At 37.6% G+C, this 26,085-nt stretch overlaps 1 protein-coding gene and 1 long non-coding RNA gene across 2 annotated transcripts in view; one reads left to right on the forward strand and one right to left on the reverse strand.

Annotated features, from left to right (window-relative positions):
* The window catches only part of ATP1B3 (ATPase Na+/K+ transporting subunit beta 3), a 26,482-nt gene continuing 397 nt past the window's right edge, over positions 1-26,085 (reverse strand). Inside the window, exons 2-7 of the mRNA XM_064457701.1 lie at positions 18,042-18,170; positions 13,359-13,466; positions 11,593-11,780; positions 11,289-11,339; positions 5,594-5,680; positions 1-2,274 (exon numbers count right to left, since the gene is read on the reverse strand). Coding sequence (XP_064313771.1) covers positions 2,104-2,274; positions 5,594-5,680; positions 11,289-11,339; positions 11,593-11,780; positions 13,359-13,466; positions 18,042-18,170 — 734 coding nt within the window. The 3' untranslated portion in view covers positions 1-2,103. The remainder of the gene's footprint in view (positions 2,275-5,593; positions 5,681-11,288; positions 11,340-11,592; positions 11,781-13,358; positions 13,467-18,041; positions 18,171-26,085) is intronic.
* Positions 25,756-26,085, forward strand: part of LOC135314386 (uncharacterized) — a 21,423-nt gene continuing 21,093 nt past the window's right edge. Inside the window, exon 1 of the long non-coding RNA XR_010373886.1 lies at positions 25,756-25,928. This is a non-coding gene — a long non-coding RNA (uncharacterized LOC135314386). The remainder of the gene's footprint in view (positions 25,929-26,085) is intronic.

The raw sequence follows: 26,085 nt of genomic DNA on the forward strand, positions 1-26,085 counted from the left end.
TATGGAGAACAGGAGTTTATTGAGTTCTACCTGTCTGAAAAGTGCTGGTGAAGAGTTGTCATTTCATGCTTTGTCTATATAGATAAGTCAAGAGAAATTGTTGCAAAAATCATCTAATTTGAAAACCAAGTGTTTCTTCAGAACTTCTTACCATTCCTAAGTGAACATAAATGTGAAAATTTTTTAACATTAAGCTAGTCCTTTTCATTTTCAGATGCAACATCTACACTTCAAGTTCCCTCACAGCTATTAAAATACTTTCAGGCAGTATTAATATACAGAAAAGCAATTAGTAATATCGTCAAGAACTCAGGTATCCCAGCTCTAAAAGTGCATGATTTAAAACATTAGTAATGAAATATTTTGAAAGAACATTCTTACTCAGTATTAATGCATGCTATTATTACAAAAGTACCCATTGTATATTGTAGAAACAACAATTTTTTCTTTTGTAGACAACAAAAAAGCATGCTGAATGGTATCAGATCAGTAAAAATCTATTATTAATGAGGTTCAAGACACTGTTCAAGTCCCACTAAGAGCAGCTTCCCCCAACTGCGCACCAGAGTAAGCCTCCATAGGTATTAAAAAAAAATTTGCACTAATGTGGCTTAGACTGGCCTCAAACATTTTCAAAGCAGGGCATTAAGACTGGATCTTGAATTTTAGTAATCATTAATTTGTTTAAATATTAAAAATCTGTATAAGAATTATGCATAAAAGCATGTTAAGTAACAAATTTAGGCCTAACTAGCAGAACATATAGGTATTTACACAAAAACTGATTTGCTGTGGTCTTTAATATTGAGATGACACCAGAATATGGACCATGTGCTCAAAAAAACCAGGACCAAAACCAGACAAAAACCCTGGGGAAGAGTAATACAAGTCCCATGTCAGCACAACTGCAGAAGTTATAACCCAATATAATGCATCAACTCGGTTTAATGCGAGCAGCAGTCACAAACCAGTCTATTTGTAGTAATTTTAGCAACTAGATTAATAAAAATATTTAAGTTAAACTGCAAGTAATCCACTCCAAGTCAACAGGATATTTCTATAAACACCAATTTTTTAAACAGATGAGGAAATACCCAGAAAACCCAAGATGAAAGAGCAGATGCAGACATGAAGCATGTTAAAATGATGCAATGAAACAGTACATAAATTAAACAGGAATGTTTAATCAAGACAATCCTTTTTGTTTTTTTTTAAACAAAAGTTCTTCTGGAATTTTTTTAATTGGAAAATGAAAGCCTATTCCCACAACAGTGAGGCCTTTTCTTTCAAGCAGCTCTGTTGCACAACTTCCCCAGACCCTAAACAATTTAAACTGTTGTATATTGATATTTCTGCACTAAAAAGTTTTAAAATATTGTATAGATTTTATTTGTGCTCCACATATTGCAAGCAATTAACAACACAAAGATTCAGTTCCTCAGCTAGAATACCAAACTCTATACCAGGAATTACATGTACACAATACTTGCACAGTGACAAGCACAAGAAAGTACTAGTTGAGCACTTACTTTCAGAAATCCATACCAACTCTTAAAATCCATTTCAATTCTCCCATGCCACCCAGTCTACAGTTTAAGGCATCTCCACGCAGCCATCCATCCACCCACCCACTCCCATACACACAATTTACGTTGAGGGTGTTTACTCTTACAAAAAAAAAAATCACAATGGCAATCAGGTACCATTTATTATTTATCCCTATAACTGTGTCAGCTTGAGATATGACAGTTAAACCAGTGTTAAATCAGTACAATATTTACATAGCACAGCACATTAAGCTTGAGACACTCACTTGGGGGATAAAACCACATTTTAGAACAGGACAAAGGTCACCAGCTATTTACAGGTCCCTATGACATAACTATAGTCTGTACACTGTTCCAACGGGGCAGGCAAAAGCAGGATAGGCATTTATTTTTAGGGATTTTAAACACACGGTTTGGAAGCATATTATTATGCTACCCTGAACGCCATAAACCACCTTAACATTCTCCAAGGTGGTCTCATATGCTAGAATGGCATGTCCAGCTGATACAAAACAGACAACACAATGTTTACTTTGTGGAGAGTTTTTTACTCCTGCTATTCAGTCATCCGAAGTTTGAATGCAATTCGTCCCAGAAACTTGTCACGGTCATCTTCATTTTTTAAATTAGGTGAGCCCCGGATCTTACACTCAATTGCTATTTCTTCTTTGGTACTGTTGGAGTTAATTGCTAGTTGAACAGCCACTAGAGGCTGTAAATAGTGAGCCTATTAAACAGAAAGACGGGGGAAATACTTGAGATACCAGAGTAAGTTAGCATATAAATTAACATTTAACCCATCAGAACAATTCAGAAAAAAGTTAATTAAGAACCCAACTTTTCAAAGCACAGTCTGACTCAGGTAGTGCTTCCTCCACACACACACACCCACCCACCCACCCACCCCAGTTAGTCAGTCAGGTCTACATTCTTCATACTATTTCTTTAACTAATACATTCACCTAATTTAAGTAACAGATAATATCTTCAAGAGGCATATGACTTTACCCCTTTCTATTGTATTGGGTCCAATTTTCCCAGAAACCTCTGCTTGAAACAGCCTCTGAAGTGACAGTCATCTTTCCTATCCATTCCATTGTCTCTTCTGTTTGGTTTGGGTTTTGGTGGGGTTTTTTTGGGTTTGTTTGCTTGTTTGTTTTTTTTTTTTTCTTTTTAATCTGCTGTAGAACACAGCTTTTCTAGCACAGTTTTAAGTGTTTTTTTGCCATAAGCATGATTCAACAAATACTAGTGAACTAACTTCCCTTCCACTCTATCCCATTTACTTGTTCAGCAACAGTCCATTCTAAAATGTGCTCTCTATTTGATAGCTTTACAGAGAAGCCTTTCTTTGAACATTCTGACAGTATCCTGGGTCAATCATATTTGGTGGAACAATTGTAATTCTTGACTCCACGCCCTATAATAAAAATTAAAATTTAAGAATGAATGCAGAAATTTTTTGTCAACCCAGTATTATTTCTTAAGTCCAATTCAATTAGGACAACTTGAATTCTCTTGTGAAGTACCTATGAACTAAATATTTATTATACACTGTTAAAGCAGCATTTCATCCAATGTTGATAAGTTATTTCCATAATTTATTTATATTTTTAGGTCAATACTGCTGACTGCTGATTAAGCTAATTTATTTTCCTGATAATAATTCCTATAAGGCAGTGGACTAAATGTGACACTACAGTATTGTACAAGTATATACCTTAAAATTTAATTGAACAAAATTCTGTGTTCAGTTTTTCTTCATTAACTTAAGAAACTCCTTAATACATTTCTGTTATTATTAGGCTATCTTCTTTATTCCTCTACCAAAGAAAACACTACAGAATACTCAAATTCTCATTTACAAAGAATGATGGCACGAAAGCTGATGTGCCAAAATCTTTAACGTTGAAGTACTAGTAAGTAGATTGAAATAAATTTCCCTGTGGGAAGGGGGAAATGCAGCTAGGCAAGGCACCCTCAAAACTCTCCGGCTGTAAGGGTGGTATCATACTTCAAGTACTAACTGGGTTTTCTAAAAATCAGAAATAAATTCCTGTGTTTCCTCAGAGAAGTCTTCTCATTGCCAGGATTTTTCAAATAGGTACACAAATTTCAATAATATTTTGAAGCCAGATGATACCAGAATGGACTTTTACTCAACATAAAATTTGGTGGGAGGGGGGAAGAGAATCAGCACTCTCATTAAGTAATACCGATCATCTACAAAAAGTAACATTCCCTCAGGTCAGGGAGTTGGACTCAGTGCGTTGAGCAGCAAAAGGCAAATAACCATTCTGGACCATGAAACTGTAGATATCAGTATTTTTATGGCTCCCACCTTAGCGTAAGGGCAGCAAGATTAGTTAGATCCTCTTAACTCATTTACAGAATAAAGTAATTCAACAATTACATGCTGATACAATATAAAAATTCTGTTCTATAGCCAAGAAATCAATCCAGCCTCTTGAGACCTAGTCAAACACCTCCACTTCTCACAACTCTTCTTACTTCCTCTTCTTCTCATAACATTAGTATATTGTGAAAAAATTGAGCCTCACATAAGAAAGAATCCCTCAAACTATAGCCCCTACCGCACATGACAAAATGAACATGAAAGGGCATTGAACTAAAAACTAAAAAAAAAGCCCTAAAAGTAAGTAAATTAAAATAGAAAAATTAATTTTAAAAAAGTAAAGCTTCTTCTTAATCACCTAAATCAAGTAAGGATTATCATTGAGTTCTGCCTGACTTCATTACTCTCCTTTCATAGTAATTCCTTTTCCGTCAGTATAGCAGCAAGACAGGAATTCTGTCAGGAAAGCTCTTCATCCCACCTTTGGTACAAACTACCTCCTGACATCTCAAGGCCTACTGATGCTGTATTTTGCATTTCCCAGGGAAGCAGTATTCTCTTTCCCTATTTTACCATTCCAAGGAGGGGACAGAGTACGTACCTACTCTGCCTGTTGAAAGCACAGGTTAAGAGTCTTTCTCTAACCTTTTAAGTCTAAGAAAATGGATGATTTACCAATTCAAAAAGTCTGGCAACAAAACGGAGACCACAGAACTACCCATAAGTAACATGAAAGCAAATGTTGAAGAAAAACTCCTTCCTCATTAGGAAAAGCCATGTGAGGATTAAAAAAAGGTTATGAACTGCTCCAAGTATGTACTGGGAAAATAACTGATAAAAATAATTTAGTACAAAAATCACTTCGGAGAAATTACAAACAACCACCGCGGTATATCATGGATCTAACAGATTCATGTTTAAAAAGTACTTTTATCTTAAATGGTGAACAGTTTATTATGATGTGTATTAGACTAAATAACCTGGTCAGTAAGAGGCAATATATTTGATAGAAAGTATGTATTTTCTGTATGTAGTTAACACAAGTTGATGCAAGAAAAGGAAAACACAACTAAATTGAAGTTTGAAAAGGAACTTCGAGTTTTAACTCTACATATTCTGTGTCCGTAAAGTAGTGAGCTTTGGCATTTTTTAAAATGTAAGTGTTCTTCAATTAGATAAATAAAATTTATGTCAGAACACAATGAGCATAGATGAAGCAAGCAAAGAAAAACAAAAATAGGAAAATTTTTAAAAAATCTGCTACCTTGAAGCTCTTCTTCATAAAACAGAGCATTAAATTAAATTATAAATTTAATAGCCTATACATAAACCAGAAGGATTAACTATTAGAAACTGTATTGTTATCTGAAGAACTAGTTTAATTTTCCTGCCTTTCCCTACATTCAAAAAGATTCCAACAGATATCAGTGACCAAAAAGCAGCAGATGCCCTTAACACTGCTAGTATACAGCTTCTTCTTAAGGAAATAAACTGGGCATTATCCTAATGTCTGCTAAAGTGCATCTCTAATCTCATCAAGCACTGTGAAATTTCTGCAGCATTTCTAATATTCCTTAGGAGTACCTCATTACAAAGTTCAAACTTCAGAATTAATCTGATATTAGTAATTGTAAATGTGAACAGAAACAAAACATTTACAAAATTAAGACCATCATTAAGGCATACTCACATGCAAGCTTTTCCCATAGTATGGAAAGTACATTAAGTCAATCAAGCCTTCAGGAGGAAAATAATTTATCTCAACCATGCCTTCTTCCTGTGATTGGAGATAGCAATGAAATTAGAAGTTAACATCTGCTTGCATAAAAATGAATACAAAATTAGAATTATAACCTATATAATGATATAAATATATCATTATAATAATAAAGTGCAAGATCCCTAAAAAAGAGGCAGCTAAGCTACAAACTCTTAGAATAGCTTCCAAAATAGATTTATTTTTTGCAGTTACATGCTGCACACATCTGCTACAGCAAGGATTACTGACAGTAGTATTTAAATTAGTAATCAAGTCAAGACAGCTTGCCTTCATGTTTCCCTTATTAGTCAAAGAAAAGGGGAGGGGGGAAGAGGATATTCATTGCAATGAATAATTTAACAATCACCAAAACAACCCCATATATAAGCTAAAACCCCAAGTGTCCACAAGCAAGTCAGTATATTTTGGTGAAGCAAGAGCACATCCATATTTAAACTGAAGTTAAAGATTAATTTCCATTTAAAGCCAGATTTTTAAAGCCTCTCAAATTTGGGACAATACAACCCTTCACAAAGAACTATACCCCTTCCCTGCAACAGTGTACTACTACTCACATTTGTTCAGCTAGCCTTGGAATACTACTTGGAAGTAAAAGGAAACCCAGGTTTAAAATGGTGATGTTACTAGAGTTTCTGTGTGTCACTGCCACCCTAGAGGACCAATATATGTATGCAGGCCTTCTCACTAGACTTTCCCCTATAATCCCAAATCTTGTAATAAGCAGCTACCTACAAAGTTGCTGCCTAATTTTTGACTAAGGAGTCACCCAATCTGTAAGATACACAAAAAAACCCGTTTATATGATTGAGCTGTCCCAGACCCAGGCTACCAGCATAACAATACACAGATACATATCCCTATATAAAATATTTCTCAGGATTGTGTACCTGGTAATGTCAAACTACTGCAAGTTCAAACCACTAGGAAATGCCTACATCTAACATGACTTTGTATAATAAGGTAAACATGATATGGGGATATGATAAGGGAAATGCCACTAAAACAACCCCCCCAAAATGCTAAATGTATCTTCAAACATCACTGCTTGTTCAATGTAATTCACAGGTTCAAAGTGCATTAGTAGCTTTCATTGTTTCTTCTTTACTACCATATACAACAGCTGCAGTTTTAAAAAGATACACTACAAAGTTCAGGAAACAACTGCGGTAATAGAACTAAGCAAAAGAGGAGCACAAAGACCAAAAAATAGCAAAGAATAAACCACAGCTCAAGAATACCTTCTCCTCAGCTCCTCAAAAGAACATACAGTGTGTTGTTTAGGATATGGCCACATTCTTTTTCCTTTGCAACCTAAATTATTGCAATTCTTCCATATATGTTTACTAAATATTTTGGACCTGGAGCTAGCAAATTTAATTACTAAGTCGACATGTTGCTTTTCACCATTAGTCTATTTTATTTAAAGCTCATCCAGCTGAACACACTCATTTTTCAAATATATTTCTGAAATAATGGTTAAAAAAAATTCAGAATACAGAATAACATAAGGAAGATAAATAGAAGTAGAACTTTCTGGAGCGGCTAAACACACGGCATGCATGCAGTCCTAAACATAATATGCATCAGGCTATTAATGCAATAGCAGAGAGGTTCTTTAATAATGAATTAATCCTAATTAATATCCCTACACAATTTAAGAAAAAACCCAACACCTAAACAAGCCACATTTGCTGAAAAGCTTCAAGAATCAGTCCATTAGTGAGCATCGCTTTTTCGGCTTACCATTTATAATTTCCACAAAGAGTTGCAGGCAGTCAGCAAATCTAAAAATCACACCGCTTAGCTGGACAGATAGACTTCCACCTCACTTACTGGGTCTTTATTAAGACTGTGTCTTAGAAAGAATAATTTTGCAGGTGTTAAAATAATGTACAAAGACCGAAGGAAAGAACTTGGGCAAGAGTGGTCTGTAATCATTTGAGAAGAAGAAATGGTATCATTGCACAAGATGAAGAGCAGTATCCATTAGTAGAAACTGTAAAACATCTAAGATTTCTGTCACAAAAAGCCAGGTAACTCAGATGCTGAGTATGTTGACAATAGCAAGGTACACAGTGTCCTTCATACAGCCATTCTTCATTCATGTAAACTAGAAAGCGATACCTAAATAAAGTCAAGATGGTCACTAAATAGCAGAAATATTTTGGAATTAAGGCTATTTTTCTTTTCTGTAGTTAAAAAAATACCATGCACTAAATCTACTAGTTTTCAGTAAAGGTAGTTTTAACTTGAAAGAATACTGCTGCAAGATGTTCCAGTGCACATGAAACTGCGCACCCCCAGCCCTAAATGAAAGGCCTAAAATGCTGATCTTCAAACTTCTTGGAAACACAATCCTTTTCAGCTTGTTCCTCTTTGTGGAGATCCTCAAGAATAGAGCAGCTCAGTTCCTCCAGGGTGCAGTAGGCAGAACCAGCTATAATCAGTGCCTGACTCTGCAAACACTCACTTCCCTAACCTACAGAAATTACAGGAGAATGCTTGAAGAACATAAATTTCAAAGTGAAAAACTTCAGTGACACTTCATGTGGCAAAGACTGTCAGCATGTACAGAGAGAAGCCATTAATCTTATTTTGTATTGTGAGAGACTTGTCGTCTTATTAAAAAATTTTTTCCCCCCATTTAAAAGTCAGACTGTGTTAAGTCCAGGCCGACACTTCTCCAAATTGTTCTCAATATATATAAAACTAACTATAGAGAACAAGAGATGTTTAAAAACAGAGATGAAGGGGAAAGCAAAATTAGTAAACAGCAAATCTACAGGTTAAAAAAAATCCTGCTCTATAATGAGGAGAATAAGACAGCAGGAATTCTGCTTTGCCCAATTTAATCACCTTTTAAGCAAAATCCATCTTTGTCACTCAGATGTTAAAGATTTCTGACATAAATTTTAAAATTACTAGTAAGTTGCACTTGTGCCATGAATTGCACAGATATGCTCATATATTCTATGATGCTAATATCCACTGGAGGGGGGTTATTTTCATAAATGCATGTCACCTAGATTGAACTTGGCAGTAAACCCTGAATTATTTTAATGCACATTTGCTGACAGCCACACAGAAGGGGGAAGAAAAAAAAAAAAAAGAAAAAACCCACACAAAAAACCCACACCACCCCAAACCACCACAACAGAAGACATCAGTTACTTCAAGACCAGGTAAACACTCTGAATAAGGGAAGCAATAGAGAAGTACAAATTACGAGGCAGTATTTAGGGAACATTCAAACACACTGGCAGATGCAATGTGGTTATAAATTCCCCTGCAAAATCCACAAAAGCCTATTGGGTGTCCTTCACCCTTCCAGTGTGCGCACAAGGGTGTCACAATTCACATCCTTGCATCAGCAAGACCCAGAAGAGGCACAAGATATTATTTCCAGGTAAGCATTCACCTTATCCACTGCAGATGAGTAAGCGACCATTACACAGCACTCATATCCTAAAGAGTCAAAGAAATAAAAACGGAATTGGAAACAAGGCCTCATAAGCTGATGTGAAGAACAGAGTAATCCTTTAAGTTTCAGGTAAGAGCTTCAATAGGCAAAGAGCATAACAGAAAGCAGAAGGTCTGTAAAAATAAAGCATAGACGGAAGGAGAAAAATGAAGCAGTTGATGATGATGCTTTGTTGTCTAGAGAGAAGGATGAGCTGTAGCCAGTACTAAAAGTTTCCTAAGCAGGTAAATCATGATGAGCTCGGGTGAGAACAGGCTAATCAAAGATAAGATACATTCAAATTGTCAAAGCCTGACAAGCATTTTCCCTGCAAGTCACTAACGAACTAATAAGATTAATAATCTTACGATTTAAAAACACCACACTTGTGTATATCAGAAAAATTCTAACTGGATATGGTAAAAATCAGTACTTTGTACTTAAAGAAAGAGGATGCAAGAATATACATACCATAACATACAGTATCGTTTATTTGTAAAGTATCTCAAAGGGTAAAAAAAAATAGCAAAAACCACCACCACCATCAACCAAGTTGTTATCAAACTCATTCTTTTGCTAGTGAAATCATCTATGAGGATAAAGAAAAGCATAATCTGTGACTTGTTTAGTATAGCTTTTACCACTGTCTCATAGAGCATCCATGAAGAAAGCTGAAGAAATACAATCGTCATAAAATAGGATTACCATCATATTTTATAAATCACTTGAACAATGGTTTTCAGCACATCACAAGGCATTTCAGGTGGAAATTAAGATGACAGTCCTGGACCCTATCTAGTGTTTTCAACAAGGACTTGTGAGAGGTGAAGGAAAGTCCACTAATTGATGGCACCAACCCGTAAGTAGTTCAAAACACTTCAGAGAACTCGATCCCATTGAAATGATCATGAAAGATTTGTGGGGGGGGGCTGGGGGGCCCAGCATAAATAGCAACATGAAATTCAAAGCACAGAACTCCAAGAAATCACATATACAAATACAGATTGGGAAATAACCAAAAGATAGATCTAAGTAGTGAAATGATTAAAATAAAGACCTAATGTATGACCAACAACAAATTCAGCCAAGAGGCATTATTACTTCCAATGTGATGACAGAGGGGAAAATTCTGTCATTAGCAATACCTCAGCTAGAGGCAAACTTCTGTCCAGTTTGGGATACTGCATTACAAAAAACGATTAACTAGAGAAGTCAAAGAAGAAAGAGTGGTAGTAAAAGTAGAAGGTGCTTAACTGCTTTATTCTAAAGAAACAAGTAATTCATCCAACAGAACAGCATTTTTTAAGAATGGACACAAAGAAATCTGTCTTAAATAACAAAAGGAATCACCTTTACTTGCAACACTGTCATGGGGAGATCAAAACTTTCAAAGGCTCACAAAAATCAAGTATCAAAATTTATGCCTACCACAGGTACCTAAGTGTAAGCGTTCCTGCCTTCATCCATTTGCCTCAATTTCCCAGCCTACATTTTTATCAGTAACCTCAAGCTAAAAGCCGTGACTCCATCCCTTGTTCAAGCTACTAATTTACCAAGGCTTTCGCTGCTGCCAAAGCAGTCTAGGAAATGTATGCAGAAGTCAAAGTAATTATTGTTGCCATCAAACATTCTGTGTAAATCCATTGGTACACAACAAATATGCATAGATTAGCTGTTGTTATTGGAAGTAGTTTATACTTGATTTGAAGGCAACTTTTACTTGAACAGTAACATTAGTTTCCACACTGTGTCTTACCCATCATTTATAAAATTGTCTAAGGTGCACTTGCAGCATGGAGAAAAAATAAAAATATTAGTTATGAAATGGGAAAACAAAATACAACTCACAATAAATAAATAAATGACCACAAATAACATGTATGCATTTTCTTCAACTCTAAAGCACGCCAAGTATTTCAAATACATCTAAAGATGAAAGAACAAAAAAGTATTTTTATAAGTATGCTGAAGAAATTAAAGACACTAAAACTAAACTAGACATACAGTATGATGAAAACAAGAAAAAAGTAAAGTCTAACAAGAAAGGGAGTGAAATAAAAGCTCTGACACTGTATACTACTTCACTTTTCACCCTAATCACAAGGAAAATTAACTACACGCTTATTTCTTACATTCAGAACTGACCTTAGATGTACACTGTATATGTGGTTCTCCTTCAGGCTTTAATCCAATTATCTAAAGGAGAGAAAGGTAAAATATTTAGACTTTTTTGTACTAATACTTGTAAGTATTATAATTCTCAAAATACTCGCTTTATCTCTGAAATACATGAATCGCTAGGCATTTCACTAAATTACACTATTCCAGAAACACAAATATCCTAAGAAACAAACTGAACATGCATTTCAGTCCTTTTCTACAGTCATTTTTCTTACAGTGGTAGTTTGGAGCACTTATCCTAAGAATTAAAAAATAAGTAGGCACTTACTCTGTTCATTTTCACAAGCACACAGGGAGTTCCTTTAGAGTAGCCAAAGGTCTTGTCTTCCTTTCCAGAACATTGTCCAAGCTCAGAGAGGTTAAATCGACAAGCCTTTTTAACAGCAACATCATTCTGATCAAAAATCCTTCCTGCTGTACAGTTTATGTTTTGGGATTGCTTTGAATCATCATATGCTATGAAACAGAAACAGCTTGTGAATCAATGGTATAAAGCATACAAGTAGCCAAAAACTGCAGAAGCCTACATAAACATCTCATTTGTAGCTGTTGCTTTTCTCAAAGGACAATTTTCAGAGCACATAATCTCTTACATCCACCTTAACACACACTTTTTCAAAACCTATCAAGAAATGGCACTGTAGTTGAATGAAATAAAGAGTATTACAAAAGAAAATGTTGTCCTGCTTTTCAAATCATAACAATAATCAGCACTTCACTAATTTCTGTGCATAAACTAATTATAAGCTAATTATCTATTCTAAGCTAATAATATATTAAAATATAATCAATCAAGTTTTACCTGGAAACTAAACCGGTTTTACCATTGCACATGTTTTTTTTATAAAACACACAGGAAAACTTCAAGTATTTCAATGACTAATATTAAATTGCCTCTACATTTACATGAGGTAGTATAACTGATGTTATACTAACATCCCAAGTTGTTTCTCACTTTCTTGTGTTTCACAAGTACACAGATCCCATTGTCACAAACACTCCTCTCCTCACATTGAACACATTTTGTGGGTCTGTTCCCCTCCCTTACACCCCGTCCCCAGCTAAGCATAAACAAAGTACAATGGAAAACGGTAAGTTCATCCCCAGTGCAAAAGTCCAAAACCCACTGAACTGGAAAAGAGGCACGTAATCATGAAATGCAGCATTCCTCCCAGGAACCCTTGAGAGAAGAGACCTTGAAAGAAAAACCTACTCATAGAAGCTTTTAGTAGGCACCAAAACTACAAATCCATATAGAGTCAAGTACAGCTTGTGTAGCTAACAAAGCAACTCATGCTCACAGGTGAGACTTTACAGCACCTCCTCAATTCTGACATACAACTTTTGAAGGGCTAAACTTACTAATATTTTAAATTGATTTCTGTATTTCTAGATAAAGCATGCATACAGGCACATATATAAAATAACGTATGACTTAAACTAGTGATTTTGCCATCCTTCAGTCTTGTCTTGTGTTACCTTTTCTCCATGTTCTAAATTAAATGTTTTAATATTTCTGCCCCTAAATAATGTCTATCAGGGTGAAAATGAGAGAATTGCAGTTACTTTAATCTTTGTGTGCCTCGTTTGTTAAACAGGCAAACACTCAAGTTCTTAGGACTAAAGGATTCTCACTCAGTTACCAGGCCATTCAGATGAAGACTGATCAGTTAAGTCTTGATAAACTTGGCCTCCAAATACATGACCTATGTAATTTTACATTCAATTCTTTTGGCATACGTAATTTCTGCATCTTGTGGTATTTAAACAACCATGTCACCAAAACTCTGGAACAGGACCCAAAACTCTCCATTATGTACTCCACTATTGCTCATGCTCAGGCTCCCTGTCCAATACAGGTGTTGATGCTTACCTTTTCCTATGAAGTATATACTTTAATAACACATGTCTAGAGTAAGCCTGAACTTGCATCAGTTTTCATTAGCAATTGGTAAGTACAAGCAAAAAAGGAAACTAATACACTCCACATTAAGACTCCTGAATTACTCAGGCAGTTGTAACTAGCTTACTTACATTCAAGAAATTTTCTAAGTGTAGAAACATATTCTGCATATGACTGGGCATCACTCTTGTTAAAGTAAAATTCCAATGCAGTGTCTGGCTTTGGTGAAATCATAAGTCCTTAAAAAGAAAAAGTGCAAGTAAATAACTGAACAACTTCTCTTCCCTACACCACTCTAACCTACTCAAAAATCATATCCATAAATTGGAAAATACCTATCTGTAAAGAAACATCGTTACCCCTATATTCCACAGTACTGGAAGGTAGTTCTGTTTGAAGGTTTTATCAAAATCAACATTACATTAATTAATATTTAAATTCAATCCAACATACAACTGCAATTCGCAAACCAAACCAAACTGATTAGGAATAGCAAAATCAGCAACTCAATCACATTCAAAGAATTTTACTGATTCACATCCACTTTCCGTATTCAGCAAATTAAACTTAAAAAAAAAAAATCACAATACCCAAAACCACACCCAGAAAGCCTCCAGTTAAAGCTATGCTTCAAAACTTTAGGCAATATAGAGTGAAGCTGATTGTGTTAATCTCATAGAAACCCACAAGAAACAATGGATTTTTAAAAACTTTATAACGCATAAAGATGGCTTGAATGATTTCTCAATCAAAATAGACAAGCCAAGTTAGCTGTTAGTCCTTTCCTCCCCCTTAAACAGGAAGTTTAGACACCATCTGTTTCATGGAGAATACAAGAAGCTTTATCAAACCACTGCACACATGTCACTTGAAGGGGTACCCCTTAGTCAGGCTGCGGTAACTACCATCACTCGTGAGCTGCCTCCCAGGCTGCTAACTCTCCGCACACAGCAGCAGTCAGGGTTCCCCCGGCTGCTGCAGTGGGGCCTACGGCTGGCTTCATTCAGATGCTGGCTGCGGGTACTGGAACAGGAGCGATCTACAGCCAGGGAGCCAGGAGAAACAAGGACACAGATTACCGAATGCTGAAGTCCAGCTTTGCGTTGAAGGATGAAAAAGGCAGACACTGACAACGAGTTTGGGCCCTTCATAGAGGTGACCTGTCCTTCTTCCCAGGATATGGGTAAAGAAAGGTACAGAGTTAAATCTTAGGGATTTTTTTTGTAGCAGGTGAAAGCAAAAGGCACACTATGTGCTAATATATACAACCCTGCACCATCAGGAGTTGTCACTAACACGGATACCTAATGCTACTATCATTCATCACAGCTTCAGTAGCAGATGAAATAGCACTACATCACCAGATATGGCAGAAGAGATTAAATCTGTTCAGAAAAGGGTGTATGATTGATTACTTTATTCACACTACCTTAATGTAACTCTTTACTTAATATAAATAATTAGAACGGATAAAAGCGCTGCAGTTGTGATGAACAGATGAGTGTCCATGCATCTGTCTCTTCAAATATAGCTCAGAACTGACATTGCACTTCCACAAAAGAGGAAAAAAAAACCCAAAGCAAACAACCCAACCTATTGTTTTTTAGATTAGTTTTCTTCTAGGTTAGAATATTAAAATGGTATGACATCAAATTTGGCACACAGGAAGAAGCTGCAACTATAGCAGCAGCTAATTTTATCAGCTTAGGATGCCACGTAGTTTCCTATCCTCTGGCAAAACCAATTAAAACTAGATTCCCAAATGAATAAAATTTAAGGCAGAAAACAAAATTCATCTCCCCAAATTAAAAAATAAAATCAGGCCTTCTTTATACAAAACAAACATTTAGAAGATAATCTAAGTCTAATCTTAGCAGATAGACTACACTGGGAAGAAAGTCAGATAAATTGTCTTTATGTTGGATTCTTAATACATTACCGTAGTTAATCAGTCACAGTGAGCTTCTGGAAAGCATACAGAAAGTGCAATGAAGCAGCCCAGATCTATTAAGGATTCACTTATAGAAATGACCAAGCTTCTCATCCAAAAGCAGGAATTACTGGCAGTACACTGAACTGGGAAATAATAAAGGTATATACTAGAAACTTACTACAAACATCTTTCAGATTCTAAAAAAACCCAGATACAATTTAATGCTTGTTCACTCTACCTTTTTTGTAGGATTTCCCATAAATCATAAATTCTGCTTTCTGCATTAGCAGCAGTTAATTATTTCCAGGCAAGCCACAACTAAATGCCTTAATGACTGACAGTCCATCTAAAACTATAAATACCATTTTTTACTGCAAATTAGTTTGCTGCATTACAGTCATCTTCTGGCCTCCACACTGAACTGGGATTCAACGAAATACAAGATAATTAGTAACAGGGCTGAGAAGTCGCTGAAGGGGTTTTACACACTAAGGGGTTTTGGGGGAGGAGAGACTGTTATCTATAGAATTATATTGTAAATGAAGGACTTAGATGCTGTTTTTCCAAGCAAATATGACAAAGTAACTAAACTAGTCATCAATGAATGAAACAATAACTTGAAGAGATGTATTGCTTCAGGGGAGCTTCAGAAACATCCTAAGAGAAAGGGACTGCTCCAATTCCAATGGATCACAGTCTGCCTAGAGGCTACGGCGTAAATTCTACAGAAGCAGCTATTTGAATGACTGATGCATAGACTGTGAGAGATAGAGGATTTGGGCTCTTCCAGAGGAACAGAATTAGCAGCCTCAATTTAGCATCACATCTGGGATTGTAACAAAGATGACATTATCCTACAATTCCAAGCGGGATTTAAAAGAAAGGTTTTTAAATCATCTGGATTTGATTGATTTATATCCCAGTGTAAATGCAAGTCAAATACCAATTATAAAATAAATCAACTGTGAGATTTCCGAGTATGTTTAACACAAGAATAAAACCTTTGACCTACGCCATCCAGGTTTTGTGTGTAGAATTTTTTTTATAATTTAAAGTTTTACAGCCAGGAACATGACATGTTTCGCTGAAAGTGAAAAATGAAAGAGTTAAAGAGAAACATTAAAATAGAAATAAGCAACTTTACTAATACATAACAGTTAATCACAACATAATTAATTAAAAAGTCAGACATGTTATAGGAATTCTTACATTAAAAACTAATTGCGGCATACGTACTTTTTAAAACAAACATCCTTTATGACTTATTTCAAAAAAAAAAGGAAAATTAATACCCTGAACTGCAAGAGGTACGAGAGGAAAAAATGTTTCTCAAGTCCACTATTAAGTCACAGCTCCATCCACTTCCAAGGTTCTAACTACCACAAAGGAAATGGGGAGAAATGGTCAACTAAGCCACCTGCTTTGGGGTTTTTTGCCTTTTCCCCCCCTTTCTTTTAACTAAGCAGGTCATTATTATTATTATTATTATTTCCAGCACTTAGCCCATTCTTATCTTAAAAAAACCAGCACAAAACCTCAAGAATCCCTTATAAGAAGAGGACACTTTTTAGAGAAGGCCTGAACACTACATCAAAATAAATTCTGTTCAGAATCCAGAGACATTTATCATATTGGCCCAGTTGCAACTTGCTCACACAAAGATTACTCTCTCATCTTAAGTGTTGATGCAGCTGCAAGATGCTGGTTAATTTTAAGAGTTTGCACTTCAAAAAAGGGAAAAGTATTTTAAAAAATAATGCCATCTATCTTCCACCAAAATATTAATAATGCATAGCCATTTAGTTTTGTTGGGTTTTAAAATTAAATTTGGTCCCTAAGCCTAGTTATTATAAAATTTGAGATCTTATCAAATTTTCAGATGGCCCAATCATTTAAGTTGCATATGCAATTCAAATACTTACACATTCTCCAGAAACAGTAACTAGAAAACATTAATCTATTTGGTGTAGTTAAAGTACACAGAAGCATCTTTTAAATCTTTCAGGGTAAAAATCCTTAATTTTTTTCCAATATGCAGATACACCAAAATAGAGCCTATAATGATAGAATTTTGTTATATATTTAAACCAATAGTTAAAAAAATTTTAAAAGTAAAAAAAGAAGGAAAGAAATAAAGACAACCACCTTATTATTTTTATTTCTGCAGGGTTTTTTTTTTTTAATCTGTCACACACAGCTCCTTAAACCAGCCACCAGTGGAACTGGGTGGGCATGTATACAAAGCAAGCAGTACTTCCAGGAAGCAAGACACCACTTTTAGTGGCAGCTGCATGTTACGTGCTTTGTCATAAAACAGGACCCTCTCTCTTCAGTGGATCCCTACAGAATAGGTCAGCAGCCCCTGGAATCCACAGACATTCCATGTCAGTTGAAAGCTACCTAATACTGTAACAAAAACCCTGGAAATGCCTTCATATCATAGTCCTTATCCACTCTTGACAGATCACCCCCATAGTACAGCCTTCCTGTACTCTCTTCAAATACTAATCACAGGTTGCTTTCCATCTGATCCAAGAGAACTAGTTTATAGCATCTTTAAAGCAATTTGTTTAAATGGTAATCCAACTCCTGCAACAGCATGTTGTGTGGATGTGCAGGTAAAATTGTGGTCTACATACAAGACAAATTCAACTAAAAAGAACTTAGAGAAAAAACAGCAGAAGTTACCACATACACACAAAAAGGTACTGACCAAATTTGTGCTATAAACATAAACTTGCCTCACACCAAGTTTTACCTTCAAAACCTGTAACTGAATAATAATCACAGTTTCTCATAGGCAGTTCATATGACAAACTCTCAAATGAAACTTATCTGTTAAACCAGACAGAGGTCTATGAAAAAATAAATGAACTGTTACCTGGACTAGAAATCCGGTCACGGTATTTTGGTATATCACTGCTCAGTGTCTGAAGCATAACCCACATTGTGAATGTGAAGAGTGCTGCTAGGAAGCCATAAAATACCAGATAGAATAGTAAGATCAAACCTGTAAAGAAAAAGCTAAAATTACTATTTTTGTTTCAGCTAATTCTATTACCTATTTTGAAAATCAAAATGGGAAATAAGCAATACAGTGTTTGGTTTTGGTTCCAACCCCCCAGTCCCTTGCCACTCCTAATTATAGTTATAAATCTATATGCCTCTAGCACATGTACATATTGCACAGTGCAGAATAATGGGTACCAAAATATTTTCTTCATACTTTCTGGCTCTTAAAATTTACAGGGCATTTTGGCATCGCTATTTTTAAGAGAGAAGCATTAAAAACCATTCTTTGGGCTACACAGGAAAGCTGGCAAAGATGAGCAAGCAGTCCATTAGAAAAAAGAAATAGTTTCACTTGTTTAAGGGAATTATAGTTCCCTATCTGGAAAGGAGAGGATTGTAGGGAAGACAAAAGAACTGGGTGAAAAGATAAAATTATTACACTGGATCCAGGGGAGGTAGGAAGCCATTGGTGCTTGAGTAACACAGTTGATAGTTGAGAGAATTCCAAACAGAGCATTCATTCACATGTACGTTCTGGTACACAAGACTTGTCAAGGTGAAAATGTTTTCTGCTGTGTATTTTTGAAAACAAACCAAGCCTTCTATTCAGACTTATCAAAAGCCTTTGCCTAACATATCCACCTGCTTTACCATTCTGCCTCAGGGACCGGGCAACCTTCGTGGAATTGACCAATTACACAGATGTTACTGGCTTCAACTTGGCAGTTGCATAAGGAAGAGCTCCTCAAAACCTGAGGAAACAGCTTATTACGATGCTGCACCTCTCCATCACTTTGCTGCAACAAATCGCTAAGTGAGAATACTACTTGGGAAAACAGCTTGAAAACTTACCGTGATTAAGTGGGTTTACCCCCCGACCCCCCGCCCCTTTTCATTATGCATGCACAGACATGCACTGTGGGTACACAGATCAGTTGTTTACTGAGAAGACAAGGTAACAGGCCAAAGTTAAAGTCTTACTTTAGAGATGATAGGGACTCAGATGAGCTGCAGAGATTTTCTAAGACTTTCTGTTCTTAGATAACCCTCATTTAAAAGCCTTTATTATTTTAGTTACTAAGTTTTCAAACAAGGTTTTGTATTCTTGCATTATTTCTTTTTTGACCCTGATGAACCCGTGTTAGTGTATCTCATTAAAGCAAAAAAAAAAAAACCAGCTAACTGTTTGCCTTGGTTTGTTCTCAGAAGTTCTGAGAATACATATTGATGATTATGATTAGATTGCCTTTTAAAATTTATGTTTACCTGCAGATAGTTCCCAACTAAAGATGAAACATATATACTAGATGGATGGAAGGCTTACTAAAATACATTTAAGATTCAACAGAAATTGTTTTATTCGTTGAGTATACAATACTAACCTAAAAAAAGAATGTGTGATTCTGTTTTAAGACTGAACACTTGAGATTTAAGGACATATGCACAGACATTGCCAAGAAGGATGAGGGCTATACAAGTATTCAGATGCTTGCACAGGGAGCAAACTTCAGCCACCTTGAGCCATCTTCAAAGTCTTTCTAATTCAACACCATAACCGATGATGCAAATTCAATTTTTTATAAAATATTCTAGCTATAAGGCTGCTACCAGGAAGCCAAAGAGAAATAATTCAGGTCAAGAAAAGCACATCAAAACCGTTATGCAACATTCTATCACTGACACTTGATTATATGACAGAATAAGTGGCCATAGAAAAGGAAAAGTCTAAAGCAAAAATGACTGTACCCCAACAAGGTGCACTGTCCACTGGAAGATGACAGAAGGCAGCCTAACTCTTAAGTAAAAGTAAGTAAAGTTACTTACCAATCTGCAATAACCTGAAAGCAATCTGCTTTTTAAAACACATTTAGGAACCACTGACATGCAAGATACAACGCAGTGATTAGAAGTAACAAAGTACGCAAACACAAGGAAAAGCTTACTCCATAATGAACAAGACAGTTAGACATCTATTATAAACTATTTCTAAGGCTATTGAGAAGCTATTTAGAAGTTGAAGAGAGTATATAAAAACAAATAGTAGAAATCCTAATCAACAAAAGCTGTTGCGGAAGCTGCATCTGTATTTGGCACACCAGCAATTTGCTTTACCTACAAGCTTACAACTGCTTTAACTGGATCCAAAACACAATGATCTCCTGATTAGTACCCAAGGTATTCTGGGTATCACAAAAAAAAAACAAAAACAAAAAAGCTCCCTTACAAAACCTTTGGTCAGCTCTCATTTTGATCCCTACAAGTTAATAAATTATTGAATACACTTTCATCAAGCTATCAAAAAAGCGCACTTTCAATCAAGTGACCACGACATTCATCAATCAGTTCCAATGAAACAGAAAAAAAGTTTCACATTTAAGACAAGAACACCTTCTGTGGCAGAAGCAAGAAAGTCAGGGAAATCTTTTTGATTGAGCTATTTCAGAATATATCTGTATTTTAATTTCCAAAAGATGATGCCTAACCTCACCAGGTAAAAAACAAATTTAAAAAAAATCCCTGCACACTTCTTTATTACTGACAGGTGTAACAGCACCACAGTGGTGCACTTCTAGGCAGACGTGGCCCTAAGCACAGTACTGCTTTGGGCCAATACTACCATATCTGCAACACTGGCCTTGGACCTCATTCTGAAGCACCCTGAAGAGCTGATCTAAGCCTGCTGAAGCTCTCTTCCTTTGCTCCCTCTGTCGAGGCGAGGATGCTCACCCACCTACACAGCCTCTCCACCCCAGAGGGAAGGGGGCTTCTGGGGTCCCCCTCCCCTGCCACGAGCTGCAGCAGGGCAGAACTGCTACATGTGGGCAGTCCCTGGGGGGCCCTCATGCCCACAGGGGGTGTGCCAATACCAGGGAAAACAAGAGGGACCCCAATGTCTAAAACACAGTGATCAGCTCCATGGTGGAGACTGCAGTGTGAACAGGCCCTTAGGGAGTCCTTGCCCCTCCTGGCACAAGCATACCCACTGGGGGCTGCAGCAGTAACAACGCTAGGAAGACTTCCATTCATAGCACTGAAACTCCACTAACCTCCCCCAGTCCAGCAAATCATGTGTGCGTGCACACACAGAGACATTTTTAATCTTGATTTTAATATAGCTTGTAAAGGCACTGCAGAACACTGACCACTGAACTGCCCCATTTGTACTACTATGCCACATTATAAAGAGGAAAAAAACAAACACCGAAACACTCCTCTGCAGCTTCCAACAGCCCCAAACTGAATAAGTGGCTCTTTGTGAGCTCATTAGCATTAATTATCCTAAGCTAATCACAGTGAACAAGCCATAACCTGTCAAGAAGCTCTGCCAAAATAACTTCACAGAACACTGGATTTCTTGTCAGGAAACAAGATGTACCCAAGTAACAGTAGAAAGATATCCTCCACATTTACTCCAAGGAAAGTACAGCTACCACAGCTCACATGCAACAACTCAATTGTCGCAGAACATCTCGCTACATCAAACCCTTCGAGTCTCTCAGTCTTTGACACTAGAACTATCACACAAGGAAAACTGTCAAAACCAAAATTCTGCCCTACAGTTTACCTAGTTAGGGTTTTTTTTGGGGTGGGGTTTGGTTTGGGGTTTTTTTTTCGCTTTGTCCAGGGCATCACAGTACCAAAATTCCTTCATATCCTAACCACATGGATAAGCAAGAGTCAAATGTGGAAAATTACTATTTCTGAACATGTTGGTGCCATCATTAGCTGGAGTCCATTTGCAGGGATCAAACACTTTTCCATTACGAAAACTAGAACTTCTGACTCTGGTGAAAGCAAGGTTTCCATGAGGCGTACAAGCTTTCCAAACTTTACATGGCAAAGGTGATAAAAAGCATGTCAATCTGGCATAAACCCAATTGGCAGATCTACCTGTATGTCATACATAGGTAGGTATATACAGGTAGCAGTATAAACACTCTCACAACAGACATGGAAGCAACTATGCAACATTACCTGCAACAATGAAAATGAAATGCTGTCTGTTGGATTCCATGCCACACCGTTGCTGCCACCTGCATGATCATTCTTCAGTGTCTTTAACTACTGAGATTTAAATACCTAAGCAATGTTACTAGTGACCACCACCAATGCCAGCAACACCAAGGACTTTTGGTCCACCTGCCGTAGATTTCCTTGTCTTAAACTAACATAACTATACATATTAGATAGGCACTAATCATGTTTCAACTTTATTCCCTGGACACATGAGAATCACTCTTTTCCAATTTTGGGGGATGGGTATAGGTAGAAGAAGAAAGAGGAAAGGAAGGCTCCAGGAAGAAATGAAACCTTGGTCTTGTGTTACAGTCTATTTCACAACAAGCCAGGGCTCCACGTATAACATGGCTAAACGCTTCAGGAAACAACAGAAATTGTTAAGTGCAACACTTGCAAAGAACAACAAAAGTCAGTGCTTAATGCCATGATTAAGCATGTACAACACAAAAAACCCCAAACCCCCAAAACACTCACTGCACCACAGAGCTTACTAATACCTGCAACAAGAGAAGGCAAGCCTTCTCTTCAGAGCACTCTGCATCATGGAAAATAAAACATTCTAACTGATTTCTCAAATATTCATTTCTTACCATAGGCAATATCATGGAAAAGTTTAGTAAGATTTTGACTGCAGTCACATTCCTGGCTATGCAGGAGTTTTTACAGGAACTGTCCATCTGCCACAATCCAAAAAAAGTGCACTGTGTCTCTCTCCAATTCACAACTCGGATGTGTAAGCACTTCTACTGCAGTGGCAGACGGTGATGCCAGAATGTTTAACATTACACTACCTGTGAAGAAAGCTAAATCACAACAAAACCATGCTCAAAACACTGATGAAGAACACAGAATAATGAAGTCCGAGAAGTAGTTAAAGCTTTGACAGTGCTGTATGTCCCAGCAAGAAGTCAGTGAAGACTAAACAGAAGCAAAACTGAATCTTTTGTTATGGTGACTGACAAGACTGCATATCCATTGACATGGTGGAAAGCTTTCTGAAAAATAAGGTGTTGGTGGTATTTTTCTGTAACCTTGAGTAAAAAGAGTTTACTGTCTGTATTGTAAGACTGTGCACACTACACTGTGTGTAGTGAGCATCCCATTACAGTAATTTCATTATGATCTCACTCTGTTCTTGGTATTATTCTAGGCAGGCACAGCACCTTCGCACTGCAGGCAAAGCCAGATGCTAATCTTCCTTTTACTTACAGTAAGGCCCCACATGGCACTCTTCCAGGTTCTCCTTTCTTTGCCCTACCTGATTACAGCCTGTGTGGAACCCCAGGACCAACTGCCCTTCCCATCACCTCTGCAAGGACTACTAGCATCCCTTATGCCTTGTTGCTGAGAACACCACCAACTCATCAACAGGGTTTTTTTCCCAGTATTTTCTGTCTCTTTAATACAACAAATGATTATGCCAGATAACTAAAACTGTAAGGGTTTTGATGGGGTGGTTTTGGTTTTTTTTGTTAGAGTTGGATACTGGTTTGTGAAAGATTCAAGCAGAATTATCCCTCAAGTCTGCAAAAAGTAAAGTAAAAATCTCTCATTTTTTACAGCAAGAGGAGGCTTAGTACAGGGTTTTTGCCAAGCTGTAAAAGGTGACTCTTTACCAAACTCTAAAAGCCAACATACCTCTGTTACATGACAAATGAGTACAGGAGCTGCTTGTGTTTGATCTTTTTACAAATCCTGGTGTGGAAGTGGCAGATAAAGATGAGTACTCCAATGCCATAGCACTCAGATTCACAAAGAATGGCTGCCTTGCAGTTACAATTTACATAAGCCCCCAGGACTGCCTGAGACTAAGGCAAAACATGTGCAGACTGTGAAAAATTATTTAACAGTTTCTCTACTGCTTCTGTCTTATTTCTGTGAGGAAGCTGTCTTGAGACAAGAGAAATATGCATGGAAGAACCAGAGCCAACTGAATTCTTATTATGCTGCCCCTGGAGACACCATAGCCGAGTAGACTGGCAACCAGAGCTCTCTTCTATGTCCCCACCTTTCAGAGGGGAGGCCGGCAACAGAACAGGAACTATAGTCAATGAGACTGCTCTAAGCTCACACCAGTACAGCAAGGGCAGAAGCGACACCAAAACCCAACAGAGCCACTCAATTAGTGCTCTGCAATTAAAAATAAGAACCAAACAGAAAGCCACACACCACCCCCCAAAACAGTCAAAGACTATAATTTACTTTATATAATTATATAAGCACAAAACACCAGGACAAATAAATATTGGCATAAAAGCCCACCGACAATTTGTAGTGCTGCTGAACAGTCACCTCTTAATGTCCAGGCTAAGGAAAAGGTATCTTGCACTAACCACATACCAATCACCTAAACCACTTAAGAAAACTTAGTAATGAAGTGAAATTACTCAAAGTGCTATCTAAGCCTATATGTACTTCCTCAACATGGAAAAACATCTTTTATCAAGGGAGCTGGTCACAAAAACTCAATTACCAAGTAATATAAATTTCAAGTGTTATCTATTGGCGTTGGACTAGCACAGACTAGAAACCTTGTGACTTATCCTACTAGATAGGTTTAAACAGAATGTTGTTTCAACAACTGGGTGGTTTTTTTTTTTGTAAAGAAGTTACAACCTATTTCTAATGTGCCCACGGCATTTGTGCTCCTCAGATTCACGACACAGACTTCTGCAATCCATACACCCATTCATCCAGCCCACGCACTTCAGGAAACCTGCCTGTACAGAAAGATCACTAGACAACAGCATAGTGGAAATTTCCTCTCCTTTGCTATTCAACTGGCAGAGTAGCTCGCAAGCTCTTATTTCCATCTGAATGGAGGAGAACTCATGTCAGCGCTAGGGCCCTCTCTTGATAGACAGGAGACATTGGCACGGCAAAGAAAGCACACCCCATGTACAGTCTGCTTAAGGCTCCTCCTCACTATTTCAACATTAGTATTCATTGAGATTGTGTCAAGGCCAAGGATGTATTGGCCCGTTCCTTTACACCACGCTGAGATTCTTGTTGGTTTTGTAAGCACAGCTATTAAATATCCCGACTACATCCAAGTTTTGGGAGGAGACGCAGCATTTTCTGAAGTCAGTAAATATGTCCCATGAGGACTGAAGAAACATCCTAATATTAAGCATTTATACAACTGCTTAATGTGAGAAAACATACTCAGAAAATCCTAATATTTTTATTGGAAGCTACGAGATTATGATAACACACTTTCCAGCTCAGAGGAAAGCTATGGGAAGACTACCTGAAAGCAGGAAAACAAACGTTGCCTTCACAAGCTTTACTAGAGAACCTTCATTTAAAAAGCGTCGTTTAAGGAAAATAAGAGGCCCAGAAGCCCTACGCTGGAACAAATCTAGCACAATCACGCGCAACGATCGTTCTTTTGCAGACTACCGGGAATCCGGGCTCGTAAACTTTTGGGGTCTAGGGGTATTTCCCCCTCCCCCCCCCCCCCAGATCCGCAGCTAACGCCTCGCAGCACGAGGGCAATTCGCGCTCATTCATTCTCGGTTTCCTGTGATGGGGGGTCGGGGGGGCGGTACGGGCCGCGGCTGCGCTGACCCACCCGCGGCAGGCTTCCGTCAGCCGGGGGAGCCCCGCATCTCGGCGGCGGAGTGCGGCCGCAGCCGCACCGGGCGGCCCCCCCGTCCCCCCGCCGACCCGGCGGGGGAGGAGCCTGCGGGCCCCGTTTGCTGCATTTACGTACTGAGGCGGGAGGAGGAGGAGGGTGAGTCAGCTCGGGGCGCGCTCCCAGAAACTCCTCTTCCTCCCCCGACCCCCACCTGCTCCGGGAGGTGCTTCTTCCCCCCCCCCCCCATATCCATCCCCCCTCACCGCCACTGTCACGGCTGGAGCTATTTTTAGGCCGGCGGGCGGCGGCGGTT

The sequence above is a fragment of the Phalacrocorax carbo genome, chromosome 7, assembly GCF_963921805.1.
Source record: "Phalacrocorax carbo chromosome 7, bPhaCar2.1, whole genome shotgun sequence".
NCBI lineage: Eukaryota > Metazoa > Chordata > Aves > Suliformes > Phalacrocoracidae > Phalacrocorax > Phalacrocorax carbo.